The 17,600-nt window shown below is 42.1% G+C and overlaps 1 protein-coding gene across 2 annotated transcripts in view; it reads right to left on the reverse strand.

Moving 5' to 3' along the window:
* The window catches only part of THSD4 (thrombospondin type 1 domain containing 4), a 641,818-nt gene that overhangs the window by 585,218 nt on the left and 39,000 nt on the right, over positions 1–17,600 (reverse strand). For both annotated transcript variants that reach the window (XR_008446511.1, XM_054042518.1), the window contains exon 2: positions 5,124–5,231. Coding sequence is in view for 1 of the 2 variants with exons in the window: in XM_054042518.1 (XP_053898493.1) it covers positions 5,124–5,152 (29 nt within the window). In the remaining variant the exon portion in view is untranslated. The remainder of the gene's footprint in view (positions 1–5,123; positions 5,232–17,600) is intronic.

The raw sequence follows: 17,600 nt of genomic DNA on the forward strand, positions 1-17,600 counted from the left end.
TCCAATGACTGTTCCAAGAGGCAGAATGACCTCATGCTATTTTTTCCCTTCCTGTGGCCTTCCCACCCCTTGACTGATTTCTGCGTAAATGCAGCTTCCATTGGTTTTGGTCACACCTGGCTTAATCTCAGGAGACAGGTAAATAGCTGCCTACCCTCCTGTCTGAGAGGGAATCTGTTTCTCCACAGACTTTACAACATAATATGATTAAGTATCCATATTTCCTCCTATACTTTTAATACATACATTTCACAATGATATTAATTAGTGTGTCATTAGCTTTCAGCAAAGACCTCACTCTATACATTTCATTAATACAGTAATACTGTATATGATCAGTTGATTCAATTGCTGAGGTTCAGCCGACTGTCTTTATAAACCAGTAAACCTTTTAAATGGATTCTTCCAAAAAGTAAAACCCAGACCAAGCTTCTCTCCCCCGCTGGGTGTAGACACCCTGCTGTCTCCTCACCCACTTGTTAGCATGAGGTTTGCCTCCATCCCTTGTTAGCTTGTTGGGTCTGTTTATGTGATATGTAAATACATTCTCATTGTCCTTAAAAGTACATAGAAAGTAATTCCCAGTGAGCAAAACACATTTCTTTGTTTAGGGCAGATCAGTTTACCAACTCCCCCTGACATATCTGGTTTATCTGCACTTTGGTTGTAATTCCAGCATATATTCATAACTCTTAATGCTCACTGCATATGCACATCACGCAAGAATTTGAATGATTGGTGAGTCACCATTTTCATATCATACCGCACAAGGCATATTTTACACAAGGATTATTACAATAGTGTGAATACAGGGGTGCTGTCACACTCTCACCCAGCCTTGAAGAGACCACAATGACGATGAAGCTCAGAGAAACTCTGATCTGTCTAGCCTCACCATCACAATGCCTCTTAAGTGGCCATTACAAGTTAGCCTAAATTAAAACAGTCCTTTGACTGCTCTAATTTGCACCAGAGATTGGTGTGTCCCCTAGGAAGCCCCAGGATCTGGGAAGGCAGACAGGCAATTTATGGCAACCTTTACCTCTCTCTACACTCACTTGGATTGAGCAAGCCCACTGAAAATTTACAGTAAAAATTAACCTGGTCCTATGAACACCAAGTAGTCTGATGAATTTCAAAAGCAAAGATAAGAATGGTGGAGATGATGAAACACAGTAAACCACAAAGAATCCAGCTGCCAACTAAGGGCTTATCTACATGGTCAGGTAATTTGCTTTACGGAGGTGATATTTCTAAAGCGCACCATGCACTAGGTAACCTTGAGTCCACACCAGCAGGATACACACAGATCAATTAACGTGCAACGTCTTAGTGCGCTTTAGAAATCGTCACCCCATAGGGCATATTACCCCATCATGAAGACAAGCCCTAACAGATCAGACAGAATCCAGCTGCACTTCCCACTCACAGCACCCTTCTCCACAACCCTTTAAATATTCTACATTGTTTCAGACACTTTCAGAGGGGGGCTGACAAATCTCATCAGAAGCAAGGTGTCTCGTACAGCAACCCCTTGGTAGTCTTGAAACAGTTAACTGAAATTTTACTAAAAAACGCCAGTTAGGCATTTAAACTCCACAACAAAAATGAACAGTGTCACAAGCTTTAAACCAAAAGTGCTGTTGAGTTGTTAGGTCCTGATCCAGGCCTAAGTATTTTGGGTTAGGTCCCGGGAAATCCTCTCCTGAGCCATCTTCACCCAGCACTAGGGTTACCACCTGGCTCGTATTTGACCAGCCTGGCCTGTTTGTTTTTATGTATTGCCAGAAACAGAATTTAATCTGCCAGGGTTTTTTGAACTGGTTCTAAAGATTTTCATTATTATCACAATATACTGGGATATCTAATGTTAGAAGTTTCTGTGTCCAGCTAACAATGCTATGATGTTGCTGTTAAAAATAAGAAATGGCTGAAAATGGCAAATTCAAACAGCAAATATAAATTCAAGAAAAAGACTAAATGGATTTTCTTTATATATAAAGTTCCAGAAAGTTCACATTCAAGTATACAGTTAAAAATATAGAATCAATGAAGTTTCAGGGGGAAAGGATCTCAGTGAAGACCGAAACAAACAAAGCAGCTTGGAGAAACACAACCAAGGTAAGAAAATGATGTTCTCTCTCTAGATACTATAAAGTGGCTGTTGATGTGGATGTGTGGAGTTACTTTTAGTTGGGGTTGTGGTGGGCTTGCCTTGTGGGGAGTGTGCTAGGTTTTTTGCATTTCAAAAGGTGCCCACCCAGCACTCCTCCTTAGGAGAAGCAGGCAAGCCATCTTATCTTGTCTGGTAGATCCTGATTGCCTACTGCCTCCTCCTGGCATTTCTAACTGACAGAGGGGCAAATCTTGTTGGTTCCCCCAGTACCAAGTTTGAGTCACTTCTCTAGGCAGTGTGTGGAGGTCTAAACTCACTACCCCTCTTTCCCAGGTCATATGTCTCCTTCGAGAGGGTGCGTCAGGGCAGCGACAGCTCCAGCAGGGACAGAGAAGGCCTGATACACACTGTTACAGGGGTCTAACAAACAGAGATACTTTTTTGCACTTGCCATTTCGTTACCACAAACATAGAAAACTCAAGAAAAAAAGTTCTCTATGTTAGAAAGATATTTGTTTGCCTTCACTAACATACTGGGGGTGGGGGAACTGGCCATTGGATAATAAGTATTATATAGTGCCTATCACCACCTCATTATCATGTTCTAGTCCTCTTGCACAAAGCAATAACCATGAAAAGGATAAAAACTAAAGTGCCAGTCTTGTTTTCTTTGTTTTTAAATCAGAACATTTTAAAGCCCTTTTAAAAACATGCTGCATCTTTTATTGTTATTAGCACCCAGATGTTCCAGAGCCTCTGCAAACACAGTAAGAAACAGTCCCCATCCTGAAGAGGGGGCACTTCCAGAGAAAGGGAGGGAGAAAACAGAGACATAAAGAGGGGAAATAATTTGCCCAAGGTCATATAGCAGTTAAAAGGCAAAACTGGAAATAGAACTCAGATCTTCCTACTCCCAGTCCAGTGCCTTAATTACAGAAGACACTGCCTTCCCAAGTGTGTCCTGTAATCCAGGAGCCACATATGCTTTTCCCTCATGGACAGGTGATCTCCTTCACAGTGCCCCATTTCAATGAAGTTTTAATGGAAATATGACAAACTCCTAGCTAGAATACAAATCACAGACACCCCCGGGCAGCCTCACATTATATGATCCCCATAATAGTTTTGGAACATCTGATTTGCTCTAGTTGAATACCCGCTTTACTTTTTCAGAGGTCTTCACCCTCTGTCTGGCTTCTGCTCTCCCTGTTCCCTCAGAGGATGCAATAGGAAGTTCAGCATTTGCATAGGGAAACAAACTTTCATGAACAGCAAAAGGCCAGGCTCTGTCGATGGGCAGCACATTTCTATGAATACATTTTAATAAAATCCTGCATGAGGGTGGCAGTTCTAAAGTGAGCAAGGACTAAAATCTTCAAAGCAAATTACTTAGCAGATTAAAAATTTCCACTTCAAAACTGAACTCCTTAGCATGTGTGTGATTATTCTGTGCCAAGCTTTTCCTGACCAGTCTCTAAAAAGGGGGATTACAATTCAGCATGTGTGTGCACGCGCACACAGGGACAATGAGGGTAGTTTATAGTTTGTCTCTGTGTATGTGCTTGGGTCTGCCAAAAATATTTGTTATCAACCTACTGTTTCAAGCACATAGGAAATCTGGTAGGAATACTTAAGCCTTCCTGAGGAAAGCCTCTGGGTTGATTGAGGGGTTGTGATTTTTTTTTTTTTTTTTTTAATTTCATGTTATTTCACTTTGACTTAGTTGACTTTGGCCACTTCTCTGGAGTTGGTAATTTTATTTATCATGCTTGACTAGTGCTAGGTTCTCTAAACTACCAAAATAGGTTTATCCTGCTCTGAAGATTTGTTACAGACATTCTAAATACGTGGGAAAGCCAAAAAAAATACCAAGCACACATCAAAATTAGGCACAACATTTGAAGTGGAGTATGTAGGGATCTATCAAACTGTCAAACCAAAACATCCATCTCACACCAGGTGGAGAATACAGCAAAGTATTCAGTCATACTCCCCCATAGAGGCAATGCCATCTTTTGTTTAAATCAATGTCCGGGGGGGAGGTTTCCTGTTGAAGACACTAATACTCTTATCTGGGGAGGTGTCAAAAGGCCCCTCTCCCCCACAGAAAACCCAAGGGGCGGAAAGATGCCCCTCAGTGAGTTTCCCTCCTATTATTGATTATGGTGGTGGGGGGGGGGACGGTTGTCTCCTCGTGGTATAAGCTGTGGGGCCACTCTGTATCATATCCTGTGCCTCTGGCAGCCATGGTGAGTGACTTCCCTGAGCATGGGGGCTTCTTGGTCCATCTGTGTGGGGGGAGGCTGGGAGAAGTCTCCAAAGAAAAGGTAGCACTGTTATAGGCTGCAATATATAGAAGATCCATTGGAGTGTGAAATCCGAGCTGAAAGCTCAAGACAGAAGCAGGTCTGGATCTGGGGATTTCGGTCCAAAGCCTGGCATTTGAAATTCAGAAGAGAGAGGGTTGGATCGGAGGACTCGCTTCCAGTCCATTTTCACACAAATGAAAGGAAACACGCAATGCCCTAGCAGTCATGAACATGTGAATGAATCATTCCAAGAACATATAACTTTAATGCATACATTACAATTCATTCAAAGTTTAAGAATAAAAATTATTTAAAAGGCATTTACTATAATTGGGAGTCATTAGATCTCACCAAAAATGGTATAAAAAAATCTGCAAATTACAAGAAATCCTGCTAAGACACCGACACAAGGTGAAAAGAAGCCATCCTGGAACAGGAACAAGACATTGGGAACTTTCCAATTCTCTCCTCCCCCCCTCAAAGATTGCTCAAAGATTGCCCTTGCCTGATTTTTCTAAGTGATCTATGCACTTAACCATTCAATCATTTGGACTGGACTTTGCATTAAACTACTAATGGTCCAAATAGTTAAAATAACACTTGCTTGTAAAGTCTACAGATATTCAGTCAATCAATACTTATTGCACTGTGACAAGAGCATATTAAATCATTAAAAATAATTTTATTGTACAACTTACCTCAAAGATACTATTAAACTGTCTACCATGATCCTTGATTATGAAGCCTTTTGGGGTGGACAAATGCCCTTCAATGTGTTAGAACGTAATGCAGATTACACACAAATCCTACAGAAATAGAGAAAAAAATATTTGTCAATACTTATTCAATACTTTCCAGGATGCTAATGAAACTAGAGATAGGTCCCAACCAAACATCTGTAGCTGAACTCCTTTGGACTTTGCAGCAATTCAGATCAGAACTTAAGGTCTACATCTATTTAGCAAAGCACTTGAGTATGTGCTTAAATATAAGCATACATTTTCCCACTGAAGCCAATGGGACTTAAGGAATGGACTGCCGAATCATGGTCTGAACAAAGTATAAATAACCAGTGTTAAAAAGGGTACTTGTCTTTTTATTTCATGCCTCTGTTACGGCACTTTGGTGGCTTCAGTTCCCCTGTGGTGTGCCAGCATGCACCATGCCATTATTTCACGACTGCCTCAGGTTGTTTATTTTTTTTTAGGATATGACAGATTTTTTTAAAGGGTTTCCAAATGTTAGTACCAATACCGTTTCTAAGCATTCAAGTGCACACTGCAGAAGATAAGACTCCTCTGTGGTCCAGCCAAAATGCAAGAACCAATACATCCTCTCTGAATTCATCACGTAGTCTGTCTAGGTATCTTAGGTATTTCTATGGCCCGATTACCATAATTACCGGAGTGCCTCACAATTTTTAAAATTTAAATGTGATTTATCCTCACAACACCCCTGTGATGTAGGGCAGTGATATCAACACCACATTACAGATGGGGGAAATCAAGGCGCAGAAAGGCTAAGTGACTTACCAAACCAGTCAAACCAGAAGCCTGTGGCAGAGCAGGGAATTGAGCCCAGGTCACCCAGATCTTAGGCAGTGCCTTAACCACTGGACCTTCCTCTCCTAGTTATAGAGCATTTTATATTTGTGCCTTTTAGTTTTGCAAACACAAACATGAGTTCTGTTAGCCCATTATATCATGTGCATAAGTTCTGAACTATTGGGACACTGGGGATTCTTTGTCTGGTAAAGTTGCAGTCAACATACTGGGTGTCCAGTAACGGCAGTGGGATTTTGAAATATGAATGAGACAGGGATGGTGAGTTGTATGGGCCCGCGGTGCCCAGGCTCAAGGAATATTCAAGGCCTGGGTGCCCAGCTCCACCAATGTTCAGAGCCAAGTCTCTGCCCCGGCCCTGCCTGCCGCCCCCAGACGCCTCTCCCTGACCCCGGAGTGTCCCTGCCTACAACACAAGAGTGGCGCCGGCGGCAGGCTGAGGCAACTGCTGCACCTGAGGAGGGAAAGAGGCGCACACATGACTGGCAGCCCTCCCCTCCCCCGGCACCCACCGGGAGGCGACACCGAGGGGCTTCTGGGAGATGGAGTCTAGACCTCACCTGAGCAGCTGCTGGGGCTTGGGTGAGAGTGTCCAACCGTATGATCCCCCTTGCCCGCAGCCACCACTCCTGCCCCACCCTGGGCAAAGGGCAGCCCCATCCCCCACGAGGCTATGGTGAGGGGCAGCAGGCTGTAGCGGGGGAGGAGGCCACATGTGATGGCAGTCCCCTCCCCCCCCCGGCACCCACCACAGGGGAGGTGAGGGGGCTTCCTGGACCTGAGAGGGGTCCAGCCTCTAGGAGTACGTGTAGTGACAGTGCTGGGTGAGTGTTGGGTTTGGGGGGGGAGAGGAGGCCTCTTCCCTCAGAGCTCCCCTCAGGGACAGGGCTGGGGGGACTGTGGAGTCCTCCTCTCTGGCCCCAGCCCTGGGGCAGCCTGCCTACACCCCAAACTCCTCATCCCCAACCCCACCCCAGAGCCCACATCCCAACCCTCTGCCCCAGCCTTGAGCCCTCCTCCCCCTCCCACACCCCAAACTCATTCCCAACCCCACTCCAGAGCCCACACCCCCAGCCAGAGCCCTCACCCCCCTCACCCCAACCTTCTGCCCCATCCTGAGCCACCTCCTGCACTGTGAACCCCTCATGCCCAGCCCCACCCCACATCCCTCATCCCAACACCCCAACCCTCTGCCCTAGCCCTGAGCCCCTCCCACACCCCAATCCCCTCAGCCCCAGCCCTCATCCCCAACCCTCTGCTCTACACGAGTCCCCTCCCATACCCCAAACCCCTCATCCCCAGCCCCACCCCAGAGCCTGCACCCCCAGCCAGAGCCTTCATCCCCCTCCCACCACACACACCCACATTGTTAAACACTTACTGTTTCCAATCCATTTTTATATATATAGGCTTACAAGGTAGGTATGGGGAGGCGGGACTGGGACCCATTCTAGAAAATCTGCTTCAGAGGAACACAGTATAGTTCTAAATTTAATTTCATGTTAGGATTGACCCTATATCTATGCATCTCAGAGCTGGATCAAGCCCTGTCTGCGTTTTGCCATTTACAAGTAGCTATGTGTTGAAATGCAATTCGGTGAACAGAAACATTAGAGCAGTGGTTCTCAAACTTTTGTACTAGTGACCCCTTTCACATAGCAAGCCTTTGAGTGTGACCCCCACCCCTATACATTAAAAAAACACTTACTATATTTAACACCATTATAAATGCTGGAGGCAGCGCAGGGTTTGGGGTGGAGGCTGACAGCTCACGACCCCCCCATGTAATAACCTCGTGACCCCCTGAGGGGTCCTAACCCCCAGTTTGAGAACCCCTGCATTAGAGCATTGCTGCTCAAAGATAAAGAGCTAGTAACTTCTGTCAACCAGACAGACAAATAGAGACAACTAAAAGCAGCTAGAGAAAGACAAGGCTTATGAGAACTTTTTAAAAATGGATATAGTTAGGTGCCCTATACCAGAAATATGGATTGTTTCTAGGTAACGGGACAAGCTGCACATCCCATATAATCCAGGAGACTGCCAAAGACAAATCTGAATGTACTAAGAAAGATTTTTTGGTGGTGGTGGTAAATAAATAAATAAATAAATAAATAAATAAAAACCACACAATATGTCTCCTTTTCATGTTTTTTCTTAATCAATGAATCAGAAAGCAGAGCATTATACAATAACTGCAAATGAGATGCCCTAAAACAATTATTCTCAACCTTTCCAGACTACTGTACCCCTTGCAGAAGTCTGATTTGTCTTCTCTACCCCAAGTTTCATCTCACAAAACTACTTGCTTACAAAATCAGACATAAAAATAAAAAGTGTCACTGCACACTATTACTGAAAAATTGCTTACTTTCTCATTTTTACCATATTATAAAATAAATCAATTGAAATATAAATATTGTACTTTTCAGTGTATACTATATAGAATAGTATAAACAAGCCATAGTCTGTATGAAATTTTAGTTTGTCCTGACTTTGCTAGTGGTTTTTATGTAGCCTGCTGTAAAACTAGGCAAATATCTAGATGAGTTGATGTACCCCCTGAAAGACCTCTACGTACCCCCAGGTGTATGCATACCCCTGGTTGAGAACCACTGCCCTAAAAGGCAGGGACTGAGAACAGTAGCCATCTAGGACAGAATATATTTTTGTACAGAAACTAATAAAGCCCTGGCACCACATATCAAAGTTACATAAAGTATCTGGTACTCCAGAGTACTAAATCATCATAATCACTTGGAGAGATCTGATGGGGCTCAGGAAGTTAAGAAAAGAGGAAGCTATTCTGGGGAGTCGATAGCATGTTAAATAACACAATATCCATAAGGATAAGTAAGTTTAAAAGAGTTCCTCCTAAGAGAAGGTTTGAAAATATGCAGAAAGCTAATTTATTAGATATCTTAACCTTTTAAATCTCATGGGACCTCTCACATGGAATTCTGCAAACGATTGTACCTTTTGTTTATTGTGAATAGATGGCATTTCACTTTCATGAACTCCCATGCAAACTTAGTCACTCTTTCAACCTGTATATTTTTCTACATCCTGTCATTTGCCATTATCTGTATATTAGCTATAAACACAGAACCTCCCTCTTTAATCTGTGTGTACTCATGTGCAATAAGAAAGTTCATAAAACTACTTTAACCTGAAGCATGAAGCTTCCATCATCTAGATTTATACATAAACTCAGGATAGGTATGTGCTGTGTAACCTATTTTATCTTGTTGACTTAAATATATGGAAGCCGAGCTACATTTCCCTTGATATTTATCTTTCTGGTAGGATTGGGTATCTTGCCAGCTACTGACAATGGCTACTTGACGTAGCTATGAAACTTGAGTGGCTTTTAAGAAGTATTTTCTAGTGATTTATAATCTCTCTTTTTAACTTTAGGAAAGTTCAATAGCAAATAACATTGAGCAAGATTTGTCTTTTAAAAAGAAAAATCAAATATCCCTTAAAGCATAGATAGTCTGAATAAAATGACAGCCATGTCAGTAAAGTATGGTCTACCTATTAGCTGCTCCTGTCTATTAATCTATGCACAGTATGTGTCCTTTGAATCACCTTCAGTGCACTACATTCACAACACTCTCAAAAAGCAGTGTATACTACAGCAACTTTATCAAGCTGGATAACTTGTATATAACCTGCACATCCGGTAATCGCTGTGGGACACTGAATTTTTGCTGTTGGTGGCATGGGGTCTAGAATCATACAGTAACTCTTAAACTGTTTATTAATTACAAAAAACAAACTCTTCTCTGAAATCTGGATGACTGGGATGTAATTCCCACAAAATTCATAAACGCCGTCATGTGAAAATGAGGTTGTGTTGTGCTGCAGATTGCCATTGTTAAAGCATCTTCTTTGCATTAGCCTATGTGGAGCAAATACACATTTTACTGCAGAAATTACCATAGCTCAAGCATTTACCTTGTAAAATGCAAAGGAATGACTAGTCAAAATTTTCAACAGATCTAGCCTAAGCTAATGGTTTCCTGTAAGACAGAGGAATCAGCGCCACATGAGAGAGCAAAGGCCCTGTTTGTTGGGAGGCAGTTTCCCTTGGCTTCTTCATGATGTAGGAGATCCCTATAGGATAGGGATTAAGCCCTGGAACAAGAGAAGTAGAAGTATTACTAATATCTGTATTAAACTGGTTGCCCCTCCCAACACATTTGGGGGAGATAAAATTCTGTTTGGCATAAATAAATATTATAAAGTAAAACCTCTCTTATAAAAATCATTTTGGAAAGCAGCTGCCTAACCAATTTGAGGTCAAACAAAATGCTTCTGGAACCTCTGGACAGATTTTAAAGCGATCATCTAAAACAAGGCTTGTACAGGAGGTAGTCTCACTGTACTGGGAATAACCAAGTCCCTTAGTATTGATGTAGCTTTCTTATGAATTGTTTTCGGTTCATTCATCAGTTCATTTAAACTTACATTACCCTGGGAGTCATCACTATGGGAATCGGAGAGAAGGTTATACTGAACATGCATTTGTATTTGAAGATGATAATATGCCTCTAAAATCCATTGAAGAGCTTTTCAACTTCATAAATATGTTAATTGTTGAAATGTGGATTTAGTAGATGAAATGATAGGGTTGATGATTACACGATAAATGTATTATTCTGACATGAATCATGAGCAGAGACTGAATTAATTGATGTCAGGTGAGGAGGAAACCCACAGAGATGATATCAGTATCAAGTTGATTAGGAAGGTTTTAGATTTATAAACCCACAAGTCCTGAGGAGGGTAGGTTAAGTTGATACCCAGTTCCCAAAATGACGATAGGGTTGCTTTGAAAATACTAAAGTGAATGGAATCTTCTTGTAACAGGACAATGTCTCTCTCTCCATGGTCTAGGTTGTAATAAGATTTCCATTTTAAGCCTGTGTTTGTTCCCCCTTCCACTTCTCTATATGACTTTTATTGGGTCATGTATATTGCTCACGTTCAATTTTTGCACGTGTGGCTTATTTAGTAGAGGAGATTTTTTTTTTGTCAAAGTCTGAGATGAATCACAGAGAAATGCAGTTATGAAGCCCCCAGAATTGGCAGGGGAAATCAGGGGAAAGTGTCCTACCAGAAACTACTCCCAACATATCTTTAGAAATTGACTAGATTACAAATTGTCCCTTTAATCTTAAAAAAAAAAAAAAAAAAGAACCCAAAACCAAATGTTAGAAAGTCAGAATATCTTAACATTTGTTTTTTAGTAGCTACAATTCTTGAGGTTTTCTTACAATGCTAATATGCACTTACAACCTCATCTCCAGTTCAACAACTTTTGCCTAGCAGTCTTGGCTCTGATTAACATTAATAGGTGTTTGAATCAGTCTGTGTTGTCCTCCACTGCAACCTTCTTAGAAAAGCTTATGTAAAGGTCAAAATTAGGGCTTGGCTATGCCTTTGTCACATGATTGATCTTTTCCTGGCTTTACTGTACTCCTTTCATAAAGAAACAATAGTCAGAGTTTAACATTTTCCACAATTTTTTTCTGAAGTAGGTAAACTGAGCATTATGTCCTATTAAAACAGCCCTCATACTTCAAAAGACCTTGGAGACAGAATAAAACCAGACAAATAATAATACCCCAGATCAAGAAAGGATAGACAAGCTATGTCCTATATTTAAAACCCTTATGCTGTTGTGAAATATTGCATTATATTGTATAAATGTTCCCGATATGAAAGAGGTGGGGAAATCATTTGCCACAAAAGCATCACTGGGCAACCCATAAGCCAATCCTTCATGCAACGACTTTGACTCTAATAATGAAAATATCCCAGCCAAAGTCATTATGAAAAGTTATTGGAAAAACTCTTGCTTTACCAAACTGAGCAATAGAACAATGGCAATTCATAGCCATATAGTCTGCAAAGGAAGAGAGAGCATGGTATTGCAAAGTATTCCACTCTGAAATGCTTAGGGATCTAAAGTTTTTCATAATAAAAGCATCCCAGGTAAAAGGAGAAGTTAATATAATGTACCAACTGTATCAAGAGTCAATTTATTAAGATACCATGGATAATTGGTTACAATGAAGAAGAAAGCTGTGAGTTACAGTCCTGTTCTCCCTCAGCCCAGAGTATAAAAAGAGTAATTTCTCTGCAGTCAGTTCACTTAATACCAGTGTAAAACTGAGCAGAGCTAGAGAGCTCCCAATACATAGAGACTGACAAAGGCTTCCTCGGGAAGTCTTTTTTTTTTATTAAAAAACACGCAAGTTTCTTTTTCTAATTATTGATTCTAGTCCTTTGTATAGAAACGTGCACTTGTATGGAGGTATAACAGTGTACTCTAAATTAAGAATCTTTTTTTGCTGCTTTCTTTTTCAATGTCTGAAGGTATTAAAGACTCTCCAACATGCAGACAGATCTGTGGAAAGAAGCCCACTGAATTTCAAGCATTGCTCCTTTCTAACAGCTTTTGGGGTCTTCAAACAACAAAGTGGGTCAATGGAAGCCAAACAATGTTTTTTTGAGAAGAGTCCTATAAAGAGAGCAATCTATCTGAGGTAAGCTGTCCTGCCATGTCCTTCTGATATGAAGGAAAAAAGTCTTTTCCAGCAGGTAATCTGAACTGGGTAGAATATAATAGCCCAGCTGCAGCAGGTGAGCGCACAGCATAACTCAGGAGGGAGAATCATAGAATATCAGAGCTGGAAGGGACCTCAGGAAGTCATCTAGTCCAACCCCCTGCTCAAAGCAGGACCAATCCCCAACTAAATCACCCCAGCCAGGGCTTTGTCAAGCCTGACCTTAAAAACCTCTAAGGAAGGAGATTCCACCACCTCGTTAGGTAACCCATTCCAGTGCTTCACCACCCTCCCAGTGAAAAAGTTTTTTCCTAATATCCAATCTAAACCTCCCCCACTGTAACTTGAGACCATTACTCCTTGTTCTGTCATCTGCTACCACTGAGAACAGTCTACATCCATCCTCTTTAGACCCCCCCCTTTCAGGTAGTTGAAAGCAGCTATCAAATCCCCCCTCATTTTTCTCTTCTGCAGACTAAACAATCCCAGTTCCCTCAGCCTCTCCTCATAAGTCATGTGCTCCAGTCCCCTAATCATTTTTGTTGCCCTCCGCTGGACTCTTTCCAGTTTTTCCACATCCTTCTTGTAGTATGGGGCCCAAAACTGGACACAGTACTCCAGATGAGGCCTCATCAATGTCGAATAGAAGGGAATGCTCATGTCCCTCGATCTGCTGGCAATGCCCCTACTTATACAGTCCAAAATGCTGTTAGCCTTCTTGGCAACAAGGGCACACCGTCAACTCATATCCAGCTTCTCATCCACGTAACCCGTAGGTCCTTTTCTGCAGAACTGCTGCCTAGCCATTTGGTCCCTAGTCTGTAGCAGTGCATGGGATTCTTCCATCCTAAGTGCAGGACTCTGCACTTGTCCTTGTTGAACCTCAGATTTCTTTTGGCCCAATCCTCTAATTTGTCTAGTCCTTCTGTATCCTGCTACCCTCCAGCGTATCTACCACTCCTCCCAGTTTAGTGTCATCTGCAAACTTGCTGAGGGTGCAGTCCACGCCATCCTTCAGATCATTAATGAAGATAGTGAACAAAACCGGCCCCAGGACTGACCCTTGGGGCACTCCGCTTGATACCAGCTGCCAACTAGACATGGAGCCATTGATCACTAACTGTTGAGCCCAATGATCTAGCCAGCTTTCTATCCACCTTATAGTCCGTTCATCCAGCCCATACTTCTTTCACTTGCTGGCAAGAATACTGTGGGAGACCGTATCAAAAGCTTTGCTAAAGTCAAGGAATAACAAGTCCACTGCTTTCCCATCATCCACAGAGCCAGTTATCACATCATAGAATGTAGAGGTAGCTTTTTAGCCTCCTTTGTCCTCCTCCAATTCTGGCCCAGCAGCATGCTGAGTTGGTCCCTCGGCATAAGCCAATGGCCCCGAGATGCTAATACAGCAGCTGAGTACAAGTGGGTATAAACATGCCCTTGCCATGCCTCTTATCTCAGCTATATCTCCTGCAATTGCTGCAGGAAGGGAGACAGTGTAGGAGTCATTACACTAGCTCGTCACTGGTGGAACAGCCCCTACACTACAAAGATCCTCTTGTGGTCAGTCACACCAGCTTTGGAGCTGCTTTGCATCAGTACTGCAAAGTGGCTGTAGCACAGACCAGGATCTGGACCAAGAAATTTGGTGACCATGTGGCCATCTGAAAGTGTGCAAAAATACTGCATTCTCCCCACCCCCAACTAATGTACTCTAGAAGTATCAGGTAGAGAAAGCTGCATACTCTTTTCCCTTGCAGGCCTCTAATTTTCAGTAACAAACTACATGAGGAAAATATTATGCTGTTTGGGCACTTAGGAGCATGGTATTCCGCATACACTTGAATGTGGGGACAGCTGAGGAGGAAAGGGGAGTTATTCTGACTGCTTCATCATGGTGAGGGGTTGCTTATGACTTTGAGGGGGGCTACCAACTACAGCTATGTAAACATAGTATGTGTCAGTCTCTCTACTAATCAAGACACTTGAATATATTAAAAGATTAATTTGTGTTTTACTTGGGAGGAACCTCTTTTGCTGCAGTGGAACATTCCACAACAAGTAAAGAGCAGGAAATCCTATGGGGATTTGTGAATGGTGTTTCACGTCTTCAGTTTATAAACCACTCTGAGATCCTTCGTGATGAGGAGGTTCTATGTCAAATGCTCTGGACAGGATAGAGGGAAGGCAGTCTCCTCTAACCGGTGCATTGCTCAGTGGGAAAGGCATTAAAATAGGTTGTGTTTTCCCTGCAATCTCCTAATAGATTTCTTGGGTGAAAATCAAATAATAAAAACACCTTTTAAAATACAGGTGAGGCTGCATTTCAGAGCATTTAAGAAAAATCAGTGTTGTATAAAATGAAACCCTGATGTTACTGCAAGAAGATGACAGAGACACAACAGGTCTGATTGTAGTCCTAGAACTGGTATAATATACAAAAAATGGGTGGCTATATAAGAAATTTCCCACACCCTTAACTTTCTTTGATCCATACTAATCTCATCTACTGCTCAGTACAGCTACATAACTTACAGAAAATGGTCTTTATCTTATTCTCTCCTTTCATCACTTGCTAGATGAAGAGTGTTTTCACAAGATAAGATTTCTCTTTGAAGTCAGAGACAATTGAAAAGTTTATCACCACATACAGCAGTTTGCCTCTACCATTACACAAATGATCACACTGGTGCTGATGTTCAGAAAGGAAATGCTTTGGGGATGGCTATAACCTATGACACTTGGCAAGAGTTTCACAACTTATAACTGTATTACTGTCAAGGTTATACAGATCCATTGCTATAGCTGAAACTAAGATCACTGGCCTGAACCCACTCCTTTCAGCAGTGGACCACAGGTAGCTCATGGAAATTGATGGATGGCTTTTCTTGTTATTTTCAGGTTGGAAAGCTACCAAATGATGTTACATGCCAAAAACAGAACAGGATTTTCTCAACATTTATTAATAAAAATACCTTAGCTCTACAAACCCAGCTGATTTTTCACTTCCCCACAAAAAGATACCCTGAGCCACTTCTAGTATCCTCTGCCTAGAGTTTTCTACCAGGCCATATGCTTTGAGAGTCGAGAACGGCCCATCAAACATCATCTGCAAATAGAGAGAAAGCTAAACCTGTTTTGGGTAGCAGCAGATACATTGATGTTTGGAGTTGTTGATGTAACGTTTCCTTTTCTGTCTGGCACAGATGTAATAGATTTCGAAATGCAACATACCTACTACCAAATTCGGTCTGGATGACTCAGATCCCTGGTCATTCACCCTACTTACTGAGCCACATCGTCAGCCGTGCCATAGGTCCATTTCAGTTGGTATAAATCAGCACTATTCCACTGACTTGGAATGGAAGGAGTAACAGAATTAAATCAAAGACTAGGGTTTATAATTTTAAAAAGGCTAATTTTAACAAATTAAGAGGACTGGTAAGGGAAGTGGATTGGGCAAACGTATTAATGGATCTAAAGGCAGATGATGCCTGGGATTACTTTAAGTTAAAGCTGCATGAGCTGTCGGAGGCCTGTATCCCAAAAAAGGGAAAAAGATTAGTAAGCAAGAGATTTAGACCGAGCTGGATGAGTGACCGTCTCAAAGGGGCGATTAGGAAAAAACAGAAAGCGTACAAAGAGTGGAAGAGGGGAGGGATCAGTAAGGAAACTTACCTTAGTGAAGTCAGAGAATGTAGAGATACAGTGAGAAAGGCCAAAAGCCGTATAGAGTTGGACCTTGCGAGGGGAATTAAAAGCAATATTAAGAGGTTTTACAGCCATATAAATAGGAAGAAAGTAAAGAAAGAAGAAGTGGGACCGCTGAAGACTATAGCCGGAGAGGAGATTAAGGATAATCTAGGCATGGCACAATATCTCAACGAATATTTTGCATCGGTGTTTAATGAGGCCAATGAAGGTATTAGGGATACTAGCAGCGTGACAGAGGGGGATACAGGAGGGGGGATTACCGTATCCGAGGTAGAAACGAAACTTGAACACCTTAATGGGGCTAAGTCAGGCGGACCGGATGATCTTCATCCGAGAATATTGAAGGAATTGGCGTGGGAAATAGCAGGCCCATTAGCGATAATTTTTAATGAATCTGTAAACTTGGGGGTGGTTCCATTAGACTGGAGAATAGCTAATGTGGTTCCTATTTTCAAGAAAGGGAAAAAAAGTGACCCGGGTAACTACAGGCCTGTTAGTTTAACATCTGTAGTGTGCAAGGTGCTGGAGAAAATTCTGAAAGAGAAAGTAGTTGAGGACCTTGAGGTTAATGGCAATTGCGACAAATTACAACATGGTTTTACGAAGGGCAGATCGTGCCAAACGAATCTGATCTCCTTCTTCGAGAAAGTAACAGACTTATTAGATAAGGGAAATGCGGTGGACCTAATATACCTTGATTTCAGTAAAGCGTTTGATACTGTACCGCATGAGGAATTATTGGTTAAACTGGAAAAGATGGGGATCGATATGAAAATCCAGAGGTGGATAAGGAATTGGTTAATGGGAAGAATGCAGTGGGTCGTATTGAAGGGTGAACTGTCAGGTTGGAGGGAGGTCACCAGTGGAGTTCCTCAAGGTTCGGTTTTGGGACCCATTTTATTTAATCTACTTATTACTGACCTCAAAACCGATTGCAGGAGTGGGCTGATAAAGTTTGCGGATGACACGAAGCTGGGAGGCGTTGCCAATTCGGAGGAGGATAGGGATATTCTGCAGGGAGACTTGAATGAGCTTGTGAATTGGAGTATCAGAAATAGGATGAAATTTAATAGTGAAAAGTGTAAGGTGTCTGGTTTTAAGATTAAGTTAGATAAGTTTATGGAGGGAATGGTTTAATGGAAAAACATGATTTTAGCCAAGGAATACCGAGCCATGGCAGGTAAATAGTATAATAGCTAACAAGGGTCAGGCTGGAGACTCTTGCCTACATGCTCGGGGTTTTACTGATCGCCATATTTGGGGTTGGGAAGGAATTTTCCTCCAGGGTAGATTGGCAGAGGCCCTGGAGGTTTTTCGCCTT

The sequence above is a fragment of the Malaclemys terrapin genome, chromosome 10 (genome assembly GCF_027887155.1).
Source record: "Malaclemys terrapin pileata isolate rMalTer1 chromosome 10, rMalTer1.hap1, whole genome shotgun sequence".
Taxonomy (NCBI): domain Eukaryota; kingdom Metazoa; phylum Chordata; order Testudines; family Emydidae; genus Malaclemys; species Malaclemys terrapin.